Raw genomic sequence first — 22,527 nt, 5'->3', positions numbered from 1 at the left:
AGTCTTACCTTACCACCTTTGTCCACAACCCAAGCCCATTGGCCAATATGAAGCCGAAGTGGGTGAGGGGAATGTATCTTGTTCGTTCTTTCTATAAGGTATCCAAAGTTCAACACCCTCTGATTCCTATCTATAATTTCTATCACCCAAATGCACCTAGGTATGTATATGCTACATCCCAAATCAACTCACAACCCCTGGTTCATTAAACCCCAATAACCCGACTCCATCCCAGTAAACACCCAATCCTCCCCTCCTGATCCCATTGGAATCTCTCCCAAACTACTACTTCTATCATTATCAGAGTGTTGCTGCTGCGTCTGCTGCTGCTGATGTTGGTGAGCATCAAACCCCATCCCGTGATGCAAATTGTGATACCCATCCCCTCCCCCACGACCAGAGATGGGACTCTGATGTGCGTGCCCATGGCCCTGAAGGGAAGGATCTGTCAGCGATGTGTGAAACCCAATCGGGACAGTGACATTTCTTTGCCTTCCTCGTGGTGGGTGTGGATGGGGGGAGAGGCTGCCGCCTGGCGGCCCAGGGGAGGTAGCTGGCACGGGGATCATGTGTGGTGAATGGGCAGAGGAGCTGACACTTCTTCTTGCTGCTTGCTGTGATGGTGGTGGCATGGTCGGTGGAGGGGATGTGCGGGCGTTGTTGATGTTGATGAGGCCGAAGAAGGGGAGGTTGAGGTTGAGGTTGAGGTTGAGGTTGAGGGGTTGCTTGATTCCCGAGTCGATCATGTCGAGGAGTTGGGATATGAGGGTGACAGATGACTGGGATAGCCTGTTATGGGGTTGGAGTAGGGCAAGGTGCTGCATTTTTGACAGAGAGAGGCTGACGAGCTTGATGTCCGCTTCGCTGGTCTGGTTGATCAGGGTGAATAGACAGAGGGCTGTGGAGGCCATGAGGGCTGCGTAGGACACTTGATAACACGTCCAGGTCGGGTGGGATTGGGAGATGCTTTGGTAGGCCATGTAGCGTTGCAGGATTTGGCGGGCAAGGCCGAGGGAGGACTTGTGGTCATCGCCAACAGGGGTTCCAGTTGATATGCTGCGTATGATGTAGGGCAGGTGGAGGATGAGCGAAAGGTTGAAGTGGTTGATCTGGAGAACGAGATGGCAGATGGCCGCTTTAGCCTGTTCCCAGTCTGCCTGCCATTCTGATGGCAATGTGGGAACGAACCACCAGTCAGAAGGCATGATCTTGGCCGCGTGCTCGAGCTCGTGATCAATCTGCTGGTATGAAACCGCCGCCTTCTGGTTGATGAAATCGGACACTAGCGAGAGGTTGTGGTCGAGTATCCGCTTCGCAATGACGGTGTGAATCTTGGTGAAACGTTCTTGTGGGCTATCCCTGTGCATTGCCTCTTCGCTCGCGAACGTGTTATCCGGACTGCCCGCGGGAAGCCCAAGCATAAGAGACAAGCTTCGATCAGCTGCGTTGATGCAGTACCATAAAGCCATCGGTGATGGGCGTGTGGCCTCGTTGGTTGTCAGATCCGCAAACCTGAGGGCTTGCGTACCATTACGACTCAAGCCCACCATGGTAGCGAGAGAAAGTGCCTTTCGAAAGATGAGCCAGGCTTTGCGGATGTTTCCTGCATTGCTATGCCAGTGTCCGAGAATAATAAGACACTGGAGCCCTTCAGCTGTCCCAACAAGGTCATCGTTGGAAGTAACCAGCTGCGAAACTTTCGAGACGATGCCGTTCATCAAGCTGTAGGGGTTGAAATGTTTCTGTCTCTCCTGTGGCATCACGCTTCCTGGGGGTTGCTGCTGGATGCAAATGCACAGCTGTATCAAACTTTTGGCTAAAACGGTGGGATGAGCGTTCGGGGGCGGGATTGTGGCGATGTTCTCAGGAGTCTCGGAAAGGCCCTCCATGATGTCCTGGTAGCTATGGAACAGGGCGATGATGAAGTAGGGTGCAGGCGTTGATTTGACAAGAACGTCAACGTCGTGTTGGGACGGAAACAAGGAATGTAGGGCTCGACAAATCTTTTCGCATCGTCTGCGAGCTGGCCCTTTGCTCGATACACTTTCTGTTGACCGACGTGATGGTATTGTAAGCCTCGCCGTGGGTTGCTGTAGAGAGTTGACGCTGCCTTGGATGCCCAGCAGCATAGCCATTGAGGCCTCATGACCAACAGGCGACTCCATCACTTCCAGGCCCAGATGGGATGTCTCTTGGCCATCCACATCGCTCATCAACGTTTCATCAGACGGTGTCGGTGAACTGGCCTGTGAATGGTCTTGAGCTGAACTGGTTCCCGATCCAGTCTCAGGCATCACGCGGTCAACGACTTTGGCGACAAGGTCCTCGAGACGGGCTAGGCGCTGGGCAAGGCGGCGGTCAGGAAGCTGTGGCGGTTGAGCATCGACGAATTCTTGACTTCGACAGACGCTGCCGCGTGCCTGGCAAGGCAAGCACACGGTGTCGTCTTGCTTTCCAAACTGGCATCGTATCTTTCGTCGTCGACCTGCAAATACATGTCAGCGCCTTGCTACCAATGGCCTGCGAGAAAGCCGTTGGAGCTAATCAGGTTGTGAACCCTGGGCGTGTTACCAGCGTGTCGGGTCGGTCGCGGCCGCTATCATATGCACGTCGGATCGGGAGGTAAGATGCGAAAAGAGAGATTGTGCGGACTTACACTCCCAACAACTGTGCGTTCCCTTTCGGACTTTTCGTCGTCTGGCATCGGATCCCGAGCGCTGGGCCTGCTCTTCCATTGTCTTACTTCCCCCGGTTGAGCAACAAGAAAGCTGCTGCTTTGCTTGCAAGCCCCGTACCTTATCTTTGGTTGATGGTGGCAAAAAAAGGGCTGTCGTAAGATCAAAAAATTGCCTGCCTTCCAGTCCCGTTAAGACTAACAAAATGACCAAGTCATCCAGGAGAAACACGGAAGAGGTGGAATGGGGTCCAAGACCATATGTATCAAAGATCACCATCTCCCCAGTGTCCCAGGGCAGGTTGCGGAGGTGACAGTCTGCCTGTCACCCGTTGGTTGCAGACCGACCAAAGCGAAGAGCACAAGATCCAAGCATGCAGACTTGCATCTTTTCGGATGCCGAGACGGATGATTTTGGAACCGTTGGTCCACTCTGCAGCCATCGAGGACGAACCAGAACAGGGACCGCATAACAGCTCAGGTTACACAAGCTGATAATCTTCTCTTCTTCAACCTCTACACGCTTGGCATATTGGGTCGTCTGGCGGCTAGTGAGTTCTCTGCGTCTCCACTAGACCTTTGCATACACAGTAATGCATCCAAACTGGGGAATAGGGGCGTCAACAGTTCGAGGCGGTTACACAAGGCTAGAACCCTAACCCTGGTCATTGGCAAGGCAGATAGACCCGACAACACGATACTATGACGGAGCTGGAGTGTGATTAACGGAACAGAAAGGACAACCGTTAAGATGCGGTGAGATCCCACCGATATTAATGCCGTTGTCATACCTCGACATGATGTACATTGATGTAGGGACTGGGTAGACGCACACAGCCACTGTTGATGTGTGCCAACCCAGGCCGCAGCCCCCTTCTCCCGCTCCAGGGCCCGGCCACATGGCGCGGATATATTGTGTGTGGTCGCCGAGCTGGTGCCACGCCCGCGCATCTGTAGCGCACAAATAGCAGCCGATAACGACGACACCCACCACACTTCCCCGTCCCAACACCTTGTTTGCGGGCCAGTTTAAAGTTTTAAACTTTCGGGCAGTGGCGACATAAGGTAGGTACCTAGGTATTCTAGAACAACAGTCTCTGCCTACCTTGACCTAAGGTACCTTGGCCAGTCCGTTCTGTGTCGAATCAGAACTACTCCAGTTTCTGCCAATGCTGGAAAGGCCCCCGCAACGGCCATGTCATAAACCGCTCAACCGACCGGAGTAAATCCGTCCTCACCCTGAAATAACTCCGGGCTGCTGCCACTCTGCTGCCACTCTGTCACCAACCGTACCTAGGTACCGTACCTAGTCATGCCGGATCCATGCTTCTAGTCCTTCCTTGCGACGTTGAAAGTGCCCCCCAACTTGCTACCATACCTACAACCGAAATACGATATCCAGGCAACAGTTTAAAGGCCTGGTTACGCATGTGTCACGTCGCACAAAGATGGCTGCCGAGCCTGTTCGGACAACCAACACTCAACCCAGCCACAGCCCTACCTAGTTACCTTGTAGCGCAGATCGAGTGTGACAAGCTGTAATGGTGTTTGGGGTCCAAACTGTGATGGGGAAGGAGTAAGTAGGTAGATATGATGAATTGATGGATCTAATCTTTCGACTATCTCCTTCGTAGCGAAAACCCCAAATGCAATCTTGGCAATTCAAAATCCAAATCAAGCCCACCTCTGCACCTTGTCAACTCTATCAACCTTCTTGATAGGGATAATCACCTCCTCCCGGATCTCCGCCACCACCGGCTGCTCCCGCACCTTGGGCATCGGGATGTACTTTACATCGTCCAGCTCCCCCTTTGTATTATCATGCACCAGCACATAATTCATCTTTGGGTCGTAGTTCTGCTGCACGAGCTTGGCGATACACATGAGGGCGATGGCCAGCAACACGCCGTAGAATGTTTCGTATTCAATTCTTCTACTCTCCCCGACCCAGCCACAGTCCTTGGTTAGTTCATGTCATTCTAGAAACCGAGGTAAAAAATAAAAAATAAAAAAAAGAGACCTGCTCTGGCGCCGATGCCAAGAAGGAGAAAACAGTCAAGAGACAAACCTTCGATAAGGCATACTAGCCGGGAAGGACTCTTGGCCTCCGGGTCCTCCCATGTCGTTTGCTTGATCGTGGCCCGGGTAGTCATGATTTGGCTGGAACGACACGGCTGTACGGCGTTGGAAACATGAAGGCGATGACGGCGGCTGCTGCACCTGCAGTCGATGTTGCAGCTGCATGGGACGTGTGCAAGGGACCACTACACGCGGAGCGCGTTTGGCGAGGGCTTGTGTAACGCCCGGCAGCCGCTGGGTGAGAGATTTGGAGAGCATTGTGACTTGTGGAAGAGATGTGTCAGCTTATGGGAGAAAGCAAGATGGCACAAATTTCCGAATTACTTTGGGGTTGCAGACAGAAAAAGTGTTATAGAGGTTGGCGAGCAGGCGGTTGGTGACCGGACTATGACCTCACTTTGACAGATGCATCGAGTAATCCCACGGACGGTAGAGCGCTCAGATGAAACTCGCATGTTAAGCAAAAGCGTCATGCAGACTCTCAATCAACTTCTTCACACCAGTCTGGAGTTTGCAGAGATATACAGAATTAGCTATATCTTGTGGTTTTTATCACCCCGTATCCAACACCAACAAAATGGCCGGCGTTTTCATCAGATACAGATTACACTGTACCTTTATTGCCTTTTAATCCTCTACGGGTACTAATGTGCGACGTCGAAGCTACTTTGTCACAAACCATACAGGTAACTAACGGCACCTAACGTGCATGATAAGCGAGCCGAACAGACAAGCGAGCCGAACACTTTCCATCACCCCACTACAACTATCTTCAATTACACAACCACAATACTAGGAAACTATAATAATTGAACCAGAAACAGATGAATTAGATGATTCTGTAGCCTCCTTACAGGTGCGTATATTATAGCCTGGCTTACCGCACACGCTACAGCACTAAATCTTCGGACGAGACCCCCTTGCACCACCACCACTTTATCGATTTTTCCTGGATTACCTACTCACCTACAGCCCTTTCTGATCCAGTAGATCCCGTGCCTCTTGTACAGTAAGTGACCCTCTAAGCCGCACACGTGTTTTTTTGGCTCTCCGGCGCTTACTTAGTGCCTCGTTAGCCTTACGGAGTATAGTATTCTTTATACAAAAGAGAGTTACCTAATATATTATAGCTATTATACGTTTAATAAATTAATTTATAATAATTAATATTAAAGTTAGGGAACTATATTAATAATTAATAATATAAGTTTTAATAAATATTAATTATAAATTAGTTTTTCGAAAGTTATATAGTATTTAAGAGACCTAAAATTATATAGTACCGGGCCGTAAGTTTAAAAGTATTAACGTACGAAGCTTTATATTTAATTTAAAAAGTATTTTCTTTAAATCGTATAATAAAAAATTAATATTTATAAAGTTATTCTATATATTTTTCTTTATTATAGAGGTAAAGAAAGTTTCGCGAAAAGTATAAAGAAATTCGAATTTACTTATATAATTAATATATATATATATTAAATCCTCGATCTAACGACCGTATATTTATTTTAATAACCTAAAGTAATTAATATTAAATAATTAAAAGAGGTAAAAGAAATATAGAAATATATAAAGCGTAATTATATTATTTTATTAATAATAATATTTAAATTTAATTAAATAATAATTTTCGTAATCGTTAAAGATTAATAATTAATATTTATTTTTTATACGGGACGCTATATAATAATCGAAATACTTAATTTAATTTAAATTTATTATATTAATAATTTAATTATTATTAATAATTATAATATATTAAATAAATAGTAAATTATATTCGGTATATTAATTAATAAAATAATATTATACGGTTAAAATAATAAAAGAAATAATAATTTAGCTAAGGGTATTAATTTTTTAAATTATTATTATTTATTTATAATTATTAAACAAAATTAGTTTCGTTTTATTATAATTATTAAAAATTATAATTATTATATTTACGGAAATAATATTTATTATAAATTTAATTTTATTAAAATTATAAATATTATTATTTATAATACAGTACTTAACTTTAGTATTCCGTATAAAAGTAAACTATTTACTAATAACCTTTAAATCCTTATATTTAACCCTTTAATAATTATATTTACATATAAAACGCGTCCGAAGTTCTAACTAACGTTTAATAAAGTTATAAGCTTATCGTATATTAATAGGAGGCGCGTTATATTTATATAATAATCGATTAACTATATTTTTTATATACGAAAGCTGAAAATATAATGCGCGTATATATAGCTTAATAATATATTAAATAATTATTTTCTTTTCTAAATTAGTAAACTTATGTAAGTTAGTTAGTATATTACGTTATATAAGCCGGCCAGCACGTCGGTTATAGAGAATTATAATTAGTACGTTATAAAGCTTAGTTGCGCGTCGAAAATTAAGATTTAGGTCGTTTTTAATAGCTTCGAGGGCTAAAATAATTCGAGATTCGGTTGGAAGTAAATTCATAGTAAATTAGTAGTAAAGTTGGTGAAAGAAGTCGGAGGGTTGCGCTGCGTTGGAAAGTGTTCGGCTCGCTTGTCTGTTTCGGCTCGCTTATCACGCACGTTATATCTGTATAGCGTGCGCTTTTGTCCCGACCTTGTTGATTAAAAGCAAAATCAAGAGCACTCCTCACCCTGGCAGCTAGGTAACTGAAACACGAAACCTCTGTGACACACAAAAACACAAGACTCTTTGAATCCAACACTGCTACGACAGTCGCAAAAATGCCAGGCAGAAAGAATAACAGAAAAAGGCCTCCCAATAAGCCCAAACCGGTGGCCCCGACCGTGGCTGCAACTGTGGCTCCTGGAAGTGATGCTGTTCTTCCAGACATAAAACGCCTATCACTTGCTGGAAAAAGTTGCTAGCCGAAACTCTGGAAGCAACCTTGGCCGTAGAACACAAGCCTCCTAACGAGCCATATCTTCGCCCTGAATACGGCCCTGTAGATGGAGACTATAAGAGGTCTGTCGCCGTTTTTGTTACCCCAGAACAGTGGGTCAATATGGTGCACTACAACGATCTGGGCGAGACAGTGAAGGTGGATGTTGATCTATGTGCCCTCCGGTAAGCACGTGAGGCCTACAACGACTTGGGAAGCTTCCGGTTCAAAGATCTTGGAGATCCAGCCGGCAAGAGGGTCTGGTGGGCGAGCGAGGAAGGGGGCCGAGCGATTGAACAAATCTATAAGGTATGGACACAACGATTTGACGAACAACTGCAACAAATCCACCAAGCTAGACTGGTCGTAGCCGAGGAAATGGACGAGGCCGGTGACACTGAAAAGTCAACGTTTGAAGAGCTTGAGAGGGTGGCTGGCAATATCAACGGGCTGACGAAACGGCTCCGGGAGGCGGAAAAAGAAAATGGCCGCTTGGAAGCATTGCTTGATGCCTATCAGAGTCACCCTGAAGCACAAAAGAGAATGAATGCAACTGTGCTGAAGGGCAACGAGACAGGCATAGAGAGGATCAGGAAAGCCATAGGTGCACTGAAGCAGGAATATGAGTTGCAGACAGAGCAATTGTCAAGACACAACAGGAGAGCTTCAAGTACCTGGCCGATATACGACTGCGCACGCTTCTCCAGCATTGGGGGTTGGCCAATGGACCAGGGAGAAAGTCACGCTGGCTAAAATACGACCCCGACAACAGCGAAGCGACAAGAGTGGATGACGAAGTCGATCGCATAATGGTCGGCGTTTCGACGGGCGACGGCAACATGCTGGCCGAGGGCCACCCTCCCATCAGCCTCAAACATATCATGCGCGTCGCCTCCAGTCGTAGCCATGGCCGGGGCCCTACCAAAACACAAGGGGCGTGAATGGGCACGGGAGAGACTTCAGAGACACCCCGACTTCATAAACAAATGGATCACAATACACTATACGGTCCAGCACTACGCACTCAGAGCTCAGAACAGAGCTGCATTTGCAGCTTGAGAACAGGAATGGAAGGCACTCAGAAAGGTGATGACGGAGCGATGTTTTGGGGTCCACGAAAGGAAGCAAGGCTCCAAAGAAGACAAGAAGACCCAGATCGTCCGTCCCATATTCACCGACTACGTCCGTCTATTCGCACAGGCATGTCACCTGCACAATTATGTCGAAGTGTAATCGAAAGAGAACTTCAAAAAGAAGCTGCAGCGTCTGGACTTTAAGCGTTGGGACGTCTATAGGTTCGCCATCCAGACATGAAACCACGGGGATATAGAGGGCGGCCGTAGCGCTACAAGGCATCCCGGGCCCAAAGTCAAGGGAAATATGTGGACAGACTTCAATGCCATCTACGAGTACGACCAGTGGAAGTATGCTCCGAGAAACAATCCCGATCCACCTGCAGGAGCACGTAAGCATATACTCACTTGCCTTGTTTACTTTTTCCCTTTATCATTGCTAATAATGGATCTATGCAGCCAGATTGTTCGATCCTCTGCCTGATTTAGAAGTCAAGGTTGATCACACGCCCATCGGGGTGAACAAGTATGATTGGGAGCGCATCTGGAAGTTATATGGCCCCCCGGAATGGGAGACTGAGAAAAGGAGGATGGTGAAGATGTATAAAGAATGAGGCCGAACTTCCAGTTTTGTTACTGCTTAAACCTTATGTTTGGCAACACCAATTGTATATTGTTTTGCCATCACACGCCCCCTTCACCTCTACTCGATATACCTTTCTGTGTGCGGCGTCATTAGATATCGCAAGCGCTGTGATCAAGTAAAACGAAGGATATATTGCACCACCCCTTACCTACCTACCTCGGTACCTAAACCAGAGACCGATGTATATTAAATCCCCCTTCACGCTGCCAACTCAGCACCACGAATAGGAACCGTAAGGGGTAACTCATGTGCATACACAACCTCCTCCACCCTCTCCGCCACACTCGCCTCTTTCCCAATACCCCCACGCAACACCTCGACCGGCCCCCTTCCAAACACAATTGGCGACGCCACCGTCGTGACAGGACTGACAGTCATGGACCTACTCACGAAGCTAATCTCATCCCCCTCACCACCACCTCCTCCACCCGGCTCCGTCGCCCGCCTCTGTATCTGCGGCTGTTGCTGCTGCTGCTGTTCCGCCCTGACCGTCCCCCCCCTCTGAACCATCCCGCTCAACCTCCCAAAGCTATACTCGATATCCCGTTCCAACCTCCCCCTCCTCTCCTCCAACTTGGCAAGCAACTGGTCATACTCTGCAAAACTACCCAACACCCTCACGCTCTCCCCCCCCGCCTCCGGATCGTTAATCACATCCACAAACCCCACCCCTTCCGTCCCGGTCAGGGCCTCGAGCAGAAGCGAGCAAACCATATTCACCCTCTGGATCCTGTTCATCCCCCTCCCTCCCCTCGCGCCCGACCTTTTCACCTCCAGAATCTGCTTCTTGGTCTCTTTCTCCACGTCGGCGACTTCCTCGCCGGGGGGTTTGTTCTTGGTCACGACGCCCTCGGGATCGGTCGTCTTTTTTGGCAAGGGGGGCATGGCTTTGACGACGGGGCTGCAGAGTTGGTTGAGGACGACGCTGCGGAGTTTGGTGCGGCGCTTGCCGGCTCTGGTGAGGTTGGCGCCCAACTTTTGGCCGAGGGTCAGGGGGGAGGTGACGCCCCTGAGGAAGCCGAGGAGTTGGGTCAGCGGGGTGAAGGTGGCTGTTATTTCGGCAGGTGTGAACCCCTTGCCGGGGAAGGAGGTGATGAAGGTGGAGAGGAGGGGGAGTTGGGACAAAAGGGGGAGGGAGGAGGTGCCGGAGCCGGAGCGGAAGTGGGTTATCTCGGAGGCGAGGAGGGTGGAGAGAGACCAGGTGAGGGACTCGAGGGCTTTGCCGCTGACCTTTTGGGCGGTGCTGCCGTCGCCGTAGACGCGGAGATGGGAGAGGGAGGAGCCCTTGTAGATTGTCGAGGTGGGGACTCCGTAGGTGGTGTCTACTCCTGCGAGGTTCCAGAAGATGGCGCATTGGTCAGAGAAGGGGAGGGAGTGGGCGAGCATGACCATGTTGTACTCTGAAATCACAGGGGAGTCGGGGCGGAATGGTTGGAGAGTGGCGACTAGTTTGGTGGAGTGCGGAAGACCTTCGATGATGTCGAGGCCGGTTTCCTTGGCTTTGGGGTCGCTGATTGGGCTGGAGGGCGCAATGAGAAAGCGGCGAAGGGGAAAGGTGTCGGAGAGCTTCTGCTGGGCTGTTTTGGCAGTTGCGGCGAGGGTCTTGTCGAGCTTCTTCATGAACTTCTTCTTGACCGGCAAGACAACACGTGCAGGAGTCGGGGCTGTCTTGGGGATCAGCTTGGTCAGCAAGTCCTTGATGTTGCTGGTTTGGGTGAAAGCATCAGCTGGTTGAAAGGGCGAGACGCCGCTGGAGACCAGATGACTGAACCCCTTTAGGCTCTGCATGTTCTCGGGCGAGATGATGAGAAAGCTGGTTCCTGCTCTTGCGAGCTCAGAGGCTTGATCAATGTCCAGCAGTTCCCAGGGGTGTCGTTGTCCGTCTTGGAAATAGTTCATGGGATTCCCCAGAAAGATGATGGTCTTGCCGCTGTAGTTGGCCAAGATGTCGTCACGAGTGTCGGCTGTCGTGTATGCGCCGCTGAGACTGAGATTGAAGATGTCCACAGGAAGGTGAAGCCCGAGTTGAAGGAAGTGGAGCAAGTGCAGCACAAAGGCATTGGGCGAAGACCCGTTGATGACAAGCAGGAATCGTGCTGCTGGGTTGTAGCGGTATGAAGGCGAGATCTGAATGCGCAAGTCAAATGCCACCACGTTCCGCATCTGCTTTCCGTGGGGATCTGAGAGAATCAGAGTGACAAACATGTTGCCTGTGGTGAATTCGTTGACCAGCTCCGATACTTGAAAGTCAACAGTGATTGGAATAACCTCGCCAGGCTCGATTACTTCGATCATATCCATAATGTCGTGCGGCGTGTCCTTTGGAGCTCGCTTCAAATCGAACATGCCGTTGGGATCGGAAAGATGTGTCCCAGCCTCGCGCTGTAGAGTGCCAATACGACCCTGTGACTTGGTGGAGATGTTTTGTATCGTCCAGGAAAAGGTGACAATATCACCCTTTGCTACGCTGTCCAGATACTTTGGCGTGGTCATGAGCAGCGGGTATTGGCAGACGATGCCCACACCGCCGCTAAACTCGGGAACATCTCTCTGCAACCGCTGGGAGTAGGCTCTGAGTGAGACGGTATCTTGTGCGCGGAGAAGTGTGCCCGAGCTGCGGTCGACGGTTTCGTTCTTGATCCAGGCCTTCAGCACACCCGGAACCTTGACACTATGTCCTGGTGGAATCTCGGCTGGAATCTCCAAGGGCTCAAGGATGGGCTCCAGCCATTTTGTGCCCCTGACCAAGATTTGTAGGCGAGATATCTTTGGTGACGGCATTTGGCCTGTGTTCTTGATGACGATGTCGCTGATGATTAGCCGTTCTCCGGGCTCGTTGATGCCATCCCCGTTCTCGTCATGCACTTTGAAGTCGACAACCTCGAGCATGTAGCGTGATTGGAACACTCCCCTCCTGCCATCTTTGTAGTTGACAATGACCTCAGAGTAGCCCATCGGACCGTCTTGACCAGGATACAACAAGTCATTTGGAGTTCTTCCGGCCATGCCTCCTGGTCCTCCTCTCCCCGCAGGTCTCGAATGATACCTGGTGGCATATTCTGTGTAGTGTTGACCGTTTGCATTGGTGTGTACGGCTGCAACATATCTCTCTGACCTGTATATCTTTAGTCAGAGTTTTGATCAGGGCTCATAGAGAATGCATTTTTGGGAGTCAAACCATGTACAACCGGCACCGCCGTCACCGCCATGGCCACCGGCTCCCCCGGCGCCATGTTCACCGACGCAACCACCATAGCCGCCTCTGACGTCCCACTCAACACCGATGAGGGTGTCAAGATCTTCCTCATTTACCGTGACATGAGCATGGCCTCCTGCGCCGCCATTCGCCCCACTCGTTCCACGGCCGCCACTGCATCCATGTCAGATACGCGTTTCTTTTTTCGTTCTGGAAAAGCAGAAGAGGGACTCACTCTCCTCCGTTCATCCCCGGCGATCCATCAGTAGCCTCGCTCGTTTGTGTCGCATCCCGTCCGTCAAACCCATCACCCCCAGACTGGCCATTCTCACCGATTCCCCCGTGCCCTCCATCTCCACCTCGACAGTCCAGCAGCAAAGACTGTTTGCCCCCAACCTGATACCGCTCCCCCATGCGATGCGCCTGTCCAGTGACCTGAATTATACCTGGCCTGGCCGGGTCAAAGCTCAGCCCGACATGTATCTCTCCTCCGCTGGTTCCGGAAGATGGAAAACTGGCATCTCGTCCCTGGCGACCGAAGGATCCCCGCGGCGCTTTGATGGCTGTTGAGTTATCCCATTGTTGAGTCCCATGAGCACCAGTTTGGCCTGTCGCGGCCAGGGTGATTGTAGTCATGGTGGAGACACGGGCGGCTTGCTGACTAGATCCAGGGGTGCTGTGTTATGTCATTCTCCAAAAATACACCTGAAAAGTCCCGGTAAGGTTGTGGACGGGAGCGTTGAAGAAGTACCCTGAGCCAAGTTATTTGCGGTTAAATAAAGTGTGAGACATTCAGACGTAGCCACAAGATTTCAGGGGATATTCAGCTCAGCTCATTGCCAGCATGTTTGAGATGGAACGCGCCTGATGGTGGTCGGCAAAACATTGCGCCGGTCTTATCTGCGCGCTTGTGGCGTCCCTGGAAGATTGGAAAGACGAAAACCTGGGGGTGCGAGCGGGGAGAGCCGGGGTCCTCTTTGGAGCTGCCCGCATTTCCAATTGCCTGGTTGAGTTTGGGGCTTTGCATCTATGGCCTTGGCGCCGTCGCGAGTTCTCAGCCACCAATAAATCCACATGCATGGTCTTTGGTCGCCTCGCATAGGACGTCGTTTCACTTAGTCAACATATAGCCTAGGGCTCATGTCTGATCATGAGAGGCTTCAATGATTCAGGGGCTCAGGGGTTCAGGGGAATGTTTATCAGGGTAAGGGTCTACGGACGACAAAGCTGGGACACAAGGTTCTCTATGATGAAAGTGCTGACTGTCGGGTAACTCTGGCAGCTCGGAGCATGGCCAAGTGGGAAATGTGTGCTGCTGAGCTAATATTCATTTTGGCACATCTTCGGGGATTGCAAGCCTGGCTCCCCCTAAAAAATCACCAACCATTTTCGACCATTCCTTGGTCCTTGTGAAATGGCCCTCAACTGCCGTTCGGCGGCGTTGGCTGACATCAGAGTTTCCCGGTGCAAGCATAATATGGCTGCCTACCTAGATAGGAACTTTAAGCATGCTTTAGTTTTCAGTTACACACGTAAGGCTGTAGGCTTGATCCTTCAACTTAGGTCTTACTTGCCTTGGCTTTTATTTCCGAGTATTGTTCTCATTGTTTCTAACACTTACTTGAGTCATGGTCTCAATGAAGTATACATCGATGTTTATGGCCCAGATACCTAAGGTACAGATTGATTTAAAGTCAGTCGGTGTAGAAAGTGGCCTAGTCCGTGGACGGGATGTTTACCGTGATTCTAAGTCAGACTTTCTTGGTCATGCAGATAATGTGTTGTCAGCTCTTGTAGGTGCTTGTACAGCCTGAGTTCCTCGTAAAGGCTGCTTACTCAGTTACCTAGTGTGCTGTCGTCTCGGTCATGCCAATTACATAAAACCAGGAGTACTAGACAGTGGGAGACTGAGATGAAACTAGTATTGTGACACAGGACTTATATCAAATCTGTACACGTGAGAATGTACGCACCTGCGCGTTGTCGGAAGCCTGGCTTGGTGTGAGATGTTACTCCCACCTCTCACTTCTTCAGTTCTTGATTATTCAAGTGGGCTGACAGTTCCCATCCCAAAGACGCAGTTGGTGGATGCTTGAGCAATAGTTCTTGACAGACAAATTTCGTCACGAGTTTTAGTCAAAACCCTTCAAGTTCTCCAGGTCTGGCTAATCCAGCACACGACGGGGTAATATACGGTTTTGTTCTATAATAATAATGCCATACTCAACGCACTGAAAAGCTAATGTGGTGATCTAACTCCTCATGGCCCCCAAGTCATCCAGTGGACTCGTCCAAACCATCGGCCCACGGCACCTCACTCGACGGGCAGGCGGCCGACACTTTGAAGGTCAGCCCAATCGCCGACTGAAAGCACACCTTAGGCCTTGGCTTGTATCCACAATAGCTCACTGGTGATGATGATTACCTCCGAGTGGCTTGCGTCACTGATGGAGCAGGTGTCTGAGTCCTATTTGAGGCTGTTAAGATTTCGGTCATCCTGAAATAGTCTATAAGAGCTGAAGAAATGCTCGACGGAAGTTCTGTCTCTTTCTCCATGCCAGCCATCTTGTCACGAAACCAATACACCAACACGCCCAGCTTCCATTTTCCATGTCAACTCTTTAGTCGGATAAGGTACGCAACATGACCATGCTCAGTGATGCCGCTACTGCTCCGGCACCCTATTACTCTCAGGGTCTGCGTGCCCGCTTCAACATCGATCGTGTCCGGCTCGAACAAGCCGACGTAGATGCTCGCCTGAACGGAGGCAAATGCGCGGACATTGAGTATGAAGTCGACGAAGCCAAATACCGTGCTCGGTCGACAGCTCGTGTCAAAGCAGGCGGTCTTCCCACCTCGGTGCCTGACGGCTGGCCGACAAAGCTCTCAGGACCCCTGGTCTGGACCTCAAACTCATTCCCTTCTGAAGACGAATACGTCTACCACCTCACCCCGTCTGACAAGACCGAGATTCTGGCCGCCCTCGCCTTCTTCAAATCCCACAACCTCGACTCTCAGAAAGTGACCAAGTACCTCTTCCCCCTTCCCGACCTTGGCCCGATCTTGTCCGGCATCTGCAACGACATCTATCTCGGCAAAGGCTTTCACATCGTCCGCGGTCTTGACCCCGACGACTACCCCCTCGCCGACCTGACCGCCATCTACCTCGGCCTCTCGTCTTACGTCGCCTCCCGGCGCGGCCGCCAGGACCAGCGCGGCTCGATGCTCATCCACGTCATGCAGCGCGGGGATCAATCCGCTGAGTCCACTCTCCACGACAGCATCTACTCCTCCGACAAACCCTTCCACACCGACACCGTAACCGACACCCTCTGTCTCTTCACCCAAGAGCTCGCCTCTTCAGGCGGCAGATCCACCTTTGCCTCAGCCTGGACAGTCTACAACGAGCTCGCGGCCACCCGCCCGGACCTCATCCACACCCTCGGCTCCCCCGACTGGCCGTTCGACACCTACGGCCGCGACCCCCCCTTTTACCGCCGGGCACTGATGTATTTTCACGACCACCGCCTCATCACCTCCTTTTCCCGCCGTCTTCTCGTCGGCCACGCACCCTTCACCCCGCGGAGCAAGGCTATTCCAGGGTTGACAGAGGCGCAAGCCGAGGCCCTTGACGCGGTTCATTTTATTGCCAAGAAACATGAGATCAAACCCCGGATGGAGAGGGGTGACATCAGGTTTGTGAACAACCTCGGCTTGCTCCACAGAAGAGAGGCGTTTGAGAATGTACAGGGGAGTAAACCGAGGCATCTGGTGAGGATCTGGTTGAATAATGATGAGGGAATGTGCTGGAACCTGCCCCGGCCGTTGAGGCTGGCTTGGGCGAGGGTGTTTGATGATGATTTTGAGGAGGAGGGGAGTGATAAGAGGGGGAGGTATTGGGACTATGCTCCGTTGAGGCACCCCGTGACGGGGAGGGTGTTGAATACGGGTGGTTCCTGTGACTGAAGAATCTTCTTCGATAGTGCTTCTTCAGCAGGTCTGTTCTTCTTGGTCCTTTGGGTGGTGGTTTAGTTTTTGCTTTCGTGTATTTGGAACGGGCTTTGTCGTACATCTAGGTCTTTTTCTTCTCCTCACTCGTTTTGTTTTGGCCTCCACTCCTGGTCATAGAGCATAGAAACCCAGTACAAATCATGACCGACGTCTTCCTGTTCTCGGACAGTTCTCATGGTGCTTTCTGTGCTTGTCTGTCAGTGTTGTGACATCAACGGTGGGAAAATGAAGAGACCCCATACGTCTTGCGCTGTCTTTGACCATCTCAGCTGTCATTCTCACAAAGCTGACCTGCTCCTCGGTCAAATTTGCTGCCTTGGCCAGATCACTTCTTCCATCTTTTGTATGCAGTGGCAGCGAAAAGGGAACGACCCCTCGGTTGATGTAGTGAAAGTGGGCAAGCATCGTCTGGGCACCACAGTGATGTTCTCTGATACTGGCTGGGTTGGCGTATTTACCCTATTTGTTCAGTCAGCCCTATTCGGGATATGTACAGGGTAGTTGGCACTGACAGGTATCCTAAACTGCCTCGCGGTTTCCTCGTCCCGCTTGGTGATCATGGCGCAGCTGTGCAGTAACACAAACATTGTCAAATAAATGGTTAACCAGTATTCTCTCTTTTTCGCCAACACCAAGTCGTTCAGCTGTTTCAACACCGCCCTGCTCCATGGTCTTAGAAAGGTAGTGTAGTTGATGCACTCAAACTGTGCCGTCATCAGCAAGGGCATCATGACGCGGTTGTCGTAAAGCGGGTGCGGAGTGCCTCCAAGCTTGTCCTCTCCGCAGATGTACACTGGTGAGCTTGTCATGCGGCACACAACCCAGAGACGGAATGTGTTTGACAGGAGGGTTTGCTCTTGTTTTGTCTGTGATCCATCAGCATGTCAAGATGAACTGGAACGTTGTTTCAATATCACACTCACCCTCGCCAACCCAACCTGCCTGAAAGCCATCAAATACGTCTCCCACAACAGCTCATCTCGCCCCACCATGGCTATGATGAAGTTGTGGACATTTCCATCTACAAAGCCCCTCATGTTCTCCGCTGTGGCCTTCATATCCGCTACTGCAAACCTCGGCAACGGGACTTTTGTCACTGTCCCTTCCACAGGGTCGGTAACCTCGTCTACCAAGATGTCGCCAGCGGTGGGAATGAACTCTCTGACCTGAAATGCAAATTGTGTTGGAACGTTGAGGTGGCTGACCATGATGGTTCTGATACGAGAAGAGGGTGCCCAGTCGGACGACGAAATGTCGACGATGTCCATACTTTGCCAGCGACGGCTGAAGATCTGCCAGGGGGCCTTTTGTTCGCGATAGAGGGAAGCTTCCGTAATAATGTAGCGGTAGCATGGCATCTTGCTCAGTGTTGGGCCAGTCATGAGTTGACACGTGAGGCAGGGTCCGGAAGGGAAGGAGGGGTTTGGAAGGCACTGATGGGGAAGAGGCGGTCAGAATTCGTTCTAGTCCGTGGTACCTAGATAAGAAGACATACACGCCCTCTGTTCATACGACACCTGATACATGACTTTAGTTGGCGAGTCAGGGCCGTGCTGCGTTTCTTGGCTTTGTCGGTAAAAGCACCCCGTTTCTTCGGTTTGGGTTTATCGATGGGGTTGACCTTGCTGCTCGGCGGACTCTCGCCAACCGGCTTTGTTTTCTTTCTGCGACGGATTCGCTGGAACAGGTTAGTGTATCTTTCAAGAGGCTGGTCGTTATCGTTGTACTCACTGGCGGAAGAGCCCACACTTTGCTTGGTCCAAGTACGGGGGCAGTCTTGGTAACTGCTGGTTGCGAAATAGGTGTTTTGGGCAACGCATGGCCTTCAAGGTGTGTGCTTGCGTGATCGCGGCCGTCATGGTCGTAGAAATATGCAAAGTCTTTCAAGTCAAAAGATTGGGCATGCTCCAGCTCCTTGGCCTTCTCTTCGGAATGTTCAGGGGGAGTAACTGTCCAAGGAGAGGTGGCTGTAGGTGTGCCCTCTACCTTCCCACAATCCGATGGCCAGGAATCATCCTCAGTAAACCGTGACACCAAAGCCTCTGATTCTAGACTTCGCTGAAGGCAGCTTGAGACCTCCTCCTGAGGTGATGGGGCATATTCCTTGAGATGACCTTTCTTTCCTGTGGTGTCATACCACCCAGCCTCGGCAAGTAAGTCCCGGTTGGGATATGGCCTCAAGGGGCTTGTATTCAACCCCCGAAAAGGCCCGCCAAGAGAGGGCGACCATGATTCAAGACCTTTGGACCAGTGAGTCCCGTTCAGGTTATCGGTTGCGTCCTGTTGGGTGAACAGTGGATGACGGTGTTCTGGCCAACCACGATAACTGATGAAGACTTCTTGTCGAGAACTCATGTTGCCATGAGAATTGTTGCCGTTGTGGCTGGAACCCGAACTGCTTGCTGTCCACCCCGTGTTATCTGATGAAGGCCGTGGGACTGCCGGTGACTCGGGATTTGGAGAACCCATTGCTGCTGAGTTCATTGCCAAGGAATTTGATGAATTCCTGGGTCCTGCTGACATGCATGTGTCTTAGTCAGACCAATCATCTGATAGGGACCTGGAACAAAAAGAAAACGCCCATAAATTTCAGGCAGCAACTCATAACCGAGCAATGGAGCTAGGTGAGGATAAATTGACTGAATGGTACCTAGGTGTTATGAGTGGCGTTGTTCTGATAAGGAGCTTACGGTGTGCCACCGCCGGTGGAATTCAGCTGTATCATGATGTTCATCAACTGCTGCGAGAGTTCTATCTGTCGCTTGGTGACGGTGGAATGTCGCATTGTGTCGGGACAGTCAGCGAGCTACCTGGCAACTCGCCCTGAGGTGAGAACCTGCCTTCCTGCAACACGGGCGATAAGATAAGGCTTGTGTTCGTGCCAAGGCTGGCCCACAATTGAGGCCAAAGTAGGATTTGGATCTCGATCAATGACGTCGGCCGTTCCTTTTCGCCTGCTTCTTTCAACCACCATCGACAATGACGGGGAAACATCGTCATACCCTCTACGGCACTAGCCCAATCCGAGTCCTATCTTGCAACCGTCTGACGCCATGGATCTAGCAACACCGGTGATTAAAGGTGCCAGTGGCCTTCAGCACTCGGGGCTAATGACCTCTGTTCCACCACAGGACACGCGAATCGAACACGACAGCCACAATACTCGGACAAAATGGCAACAGCAGAAGCAGCCTATGCCGTCGAGAAGGCCATCGGCCACGATGACAACAACATCATCCAGCAGGATGTCTCCAACTTCAACCAGAAGGGCACCGGCGACCCTAACGAGACGATGAAGGCTCTAGTATGGCAGACCAAGCAAAAGGTCGAGATTGGTATGGTTGCGTCCGCCAACTCTCCCCAAGAATAATCGCTAACGACCACATCAACAACAGTTGACGTTCCCAAACCGAAAATCATCGAGCCCCGCGACGTCATCCTCAAGGTGACCGGCACCACCGTTTGCGGTTCCGATCTTCATCTGCTCCACGGCGCCGTTCTCCAAATGCACAAGGGCGATATCCTCGGCCACGAATTCTGCGGTGTCGTCGACCAGGTCGGCTCCGCCGTCCGTGACAAGGTTCAGGTTGGCAAGCGATACGTTGTCTCCTTCCAGATTGCCTGCGGTGACTGCTTCTTCTGCAAGCAGAGCTTTCGTCGCAGTGCGAAACGACCAACTCGAACACCACCACCAAGGCCATGTACGGAGGGAGGACAGCTGGCATCTTTGGGTATTCGCATCTGACGGGTGGTTTTGCTGGTGGTCAAGCCGAGTATGTGAGGGTCCCGCTGGGCGACGTAAACTTGCTGGAGATTCCGGATGATGTTCCAGATGAGAAGGCGTTGTGGCTGTCTGATGTTTTGCCGACGGCCTACAATGCTGTCAAGGATACTGCCGTGTACCCCGGTGATGTGGTGGCTATCTTCGGTGCGGGGCCTGTTGGGCAGATGGCGGGTGTTTTTGCGGTCGGCGAGGGTGCCAGCAAGGTTATCTTTGTCGATACCGAGCCCAGGCTGTCGATCATCAAGTCGAGATGGCCCAAGCAGCACCGGGACAAGATTGAGGTGCTGGATTTCCAGCAGCTCAGCTTTGGGGTGACCAGCAAGGACACCGTGGTGAGCAAGTTGAAGGAGTTGACAGGTGGGCGTGGCCCAGACGTTGCTATCGAGTGCGCCGCTGGAGAGTACGCCAAGGGCTGGATGCACTGGCTGGAAATGAGCTTGGGAGCCGAGACGGACACGAGTGAAATCATCAATGAGATGATTGAGGGTGTGAGGAACTACGGCCGTGCCGGTGTTACTGGTGTCTATGTTGGATACGTATGCTTTACTCCTTCCTACGATTATAATTGTTGCCAGCATGCTAACCCTCATCACAGACAAACCACTTCAACATTGGATCCTTGATGCAGCGCGGCATCCGCCTGATTGGCAACGGCCAGGCCCCCGTGCACAAGTACTGGGAGGAGTTGCTAGAGAAGATCAAGACGGGCGAGCTCGACCCAGTGCAGATGATTTCGCATCGTGTCCGCCTCGAGGACTTGGACAAGGTCTACTACAAGTTTGACAACAAGGAGGACGGCATGCAGAAGGTGTTTGTTGAGACCAAGTTCTCGCATCCACGGGCGGCTGGGACGCCAGAGCTGACCAAATACTAGTTTGTATTTTGATACTGGGAAGCATTGAGGAGTTAGTTGTTACCATTTACATGTGTCCCAAGCGTGAACCCATCGACGTCGTGTCCAAAGTTAAGGTAGACCCCACTGCCTGGTGGAGGATTAGAAGTGTAAACATCAAGCACCGAGTCCGTGACCCCCCTTGTACCCACTCACCTCCGCTTTCCTCCACCCTTCCCGCTCCAACAAACCCCCATCCTCCAACCGGAAAACCTCCACCTTCAACGGCCGGCAACACTTCTCCATCTCCTTCTCGCTATCCGCCCCAAAGCCCCAGAGGCTCAAATCCCCCCCGGGGCAAGTACTCAACCCCATCAGCACATCCACCTCGGCCAGAAACTCAATGTAGTCCCCCTTTTCCGCTGGGCAAGCACTCATACAATACCTTCCCTTCTCATCCAGCCCCGTAACCTGAAACAAATTGATCACATCATGCACGTCCCTCTCTTCTAAGCCAAACTCACTGACGGCTCGGACAAGGTTGCTATGGCAGTGATGATCATAGCTTTGGCCCCCAGACAAGAGGTGGTTGATGTAGGGGTCGCACCTTGTACCGAGGAGATCGTGGACGCGTCCGCCGTTGGAGTCGGTGCCGTACCAGGATAGAGAGTCGGAGAGGATGGTGAGGAGGGGGCGCATGTAAGGGAGGCAGGACCAGAGACGGTCGTGCGTGGTGAGGTGGGTGGAGTGGAGCTGGCGGGTGCGAGAGGCCCAGAAGCGTTCGGAGGGGTTGTGTTGATTCCTACTGGGGGTTAGTCGATGGGCAGACGATGATATCTCGAGGGGTCAAGCGCACCAGATGTTCAGATCACCTACTTGAGGTCCTTCGGGAGTGCTGATGCGGATGACGGAGCCGGCGGAGGCAGTCCAAGCTTTGCCTGAGCGGATGGGGATGGTAAAGCTCTGTTCCAGGACCCGAGGAGCAGATTGGATCTTGGAGTACAGCTCTTTGCCGACAGCCAGAGGCGAGTTGGGGCCGGTCGGGAGGTAGGCTGGCACAGGAGGTGGAAGCTGGCGCCGAGAGGCCAGGCGAGCGGCATCAGCTTCAGAAAGAACTGGGTCGGTGGACATGGTGAGTGCACCTAGGTGTCTTTGGGACATTGACACAGTGATGCGAATTTGTGGAATTTCAACACTTTGTGAGGGCTCGATATCTCCTTGGTATTTCCATTGCGTCAATAGACGCGAACCCCGCACCGATCAGTCACGTCTCGGGATGCTTGAACATCAACATTGTGTCCCTAGCATGTATGTCAATGAAATTACAAGAGGTAATGCACAGCAT

At 50.9% G+C, this 22,527-nt stretch overlaps 8 protein-coding genes across 8 annotated transcripts; 3 read left to right on the top strand and 5 right to left on the bottom strand.

Annotated features, from left to right (window-relative positions):
• Positions 1-188: 188 nt before the first annotated feature.
• PODANS_4_430 (uncharacterized protein) lies at positions 189-2,999 on the bottom strand (the record flags this gene model as incomplete). Its single annotated transcript, XM_001903595.1, has 2 exons — positions 189-2,485; positions 2,657-2,999. Coding segments are annotated over 2 exons (2,640 nt in total), but the record flags the coding sequence as incomplete, so codon positions are not given.
• A 1,349-nt stretch (positions 3,000-4,348) lies between these two features.
• On the bottom strand, positions 4,349-5,011 carry PODANS_4_420 (uncharacterized protein; the record flags this gene model as incomplete). Its single annotated transcript, XM_001903594.1, has 2 exons — positions 4,349-4,607; positions 4,743-5,011. 2 exons carry the CDS (start codon positions 5,009-5,011, stop codon positions 4,349-4,351), a joined length of 528 nt encoding a protein of 175 aa, XP_001903629.1.
• Positions 5,012-7,763: 2,752 nt separating this feature from the next.
• Positions 7,764-8,393, top strand: PODANS_4_415 (uncharacterized protein; the record flags this gene model as incomplete). The annotated part of the gene is made up of 2 exons (XM_001903593.1): positions 7,764-7,826; positions 7,860-8,393. 2 exons carry the CDS (start codon positions 7,764-7,766, stop codon positions 8,391-8,393), a joined length of 597 nt encoding a protein of 198 aa, XP_001903628.1.
• Positions 8,394-9,557: 1,164 nt separating this feature from the next.
• PODANS_4_410 (uncharacterized protein) lies at positions 9,558-12,365 on the bottom strand (the record flags this gene model as incomplete). Its single annotated transcript, XM_001903592.1, has 1 exon — positions 9,558-12,365. One exon carries the CDS (start codon positions 12,363-12,365, stop codon positions 9,558-9,560), a length of 2,808 nt encoding a protein of 935 aa, XP_001903627.1.
• Positions 12,366-15,198: 2,833 nt separating this feature from the next.
• On the top strand, positions 15,199-16,521 carry PODANS_4_400 (uncharacterized protein; the record flags this gene model as incomplete). Its single annotated transcript, XM_001903591.1, has 1 exon — positions 15,199-16,521. One exon carries the CDS (start codon positions 15,199-15,201, stop codon positions 16,519-16,521), a length of 1,323 nt encoding a protein of 440 aa, XP_001903626.1.
• A 512-nt stretch (positions 16,522-17,033) lies between these two features.
• PODANS_4_390 (uncharacterized protein) lies at positions 17,034-17,948 on the bottom strand (the record flags this gene model as incomplete). Its single annotated transcript, XM_001903590.1, has 2 exons — positions 17,034-17,432; positions 17,505-17,948. 2 exons carry the CDS (start codon positions 17,946-17,948, stop codon positions 17,034-17,036), a joined length of 843 nt encoding a protein of 280 aa, XP_001903625.1.
• Positions 17,949-19,738: 1,790 nt separating this feature from the next.
• Positions 19,739-21,224, top strand: PODANS_4_380 (uncharacterized protein; the record flags this gene model as incomplete). Its single annotated transcript, XM_001903589.1, has 4 exons — positions 19,739-19,901; positions 19,962-20,267; positions 20,336-20,886; positions 20,946-21,224. 4 exons carry the CDS (start codon positions 19,739-19,741, stop codon positions 21,222-21,224), a joined length of 1,299 nt encoding a protein of 432 aa, XP_001903624.1.
• A 135-nt stretch (positions 21,225-21,359) lies between these two features.
• On the bottom strand, positions 21,360-22,343 carry PODANS_4_370 (uncharacterized protein; the record flags this gene model as incomplete). The annotated part of the gene is made up of 2 exons (XM_001903588.1): positions 21,360-22,019; positions 22,092-22,343. 2 exons carry the CDS (start codon positions 22,341-22,343, stop codon positions 21,360-21,362), a joined length of 912 nt encoding a protein of 303 aa, XP_001903623.1.
• Between the last annotated feature and the right edge of the window lie 184 nt (positions 22,344-22,527).

This window comes from Podospora anserina, chromosome 4 (assembly GCF_000226545.1).
Source record: "Podospora anserina S mat+ genomic DNA chromosome 4, supercontig 1".
Taxonomy (NCBI): Eukaryota; Fungi; Ascomycota; class Sordariomycetes; order Sordariales; family Podosporaceae; genus Podospora; species Podospora anserina.
The sequence above is the reverse complement of the archived record's forward strand: the minus strand, read 5'-3'. Positions and strand labels throughout refer to the sequence as shown.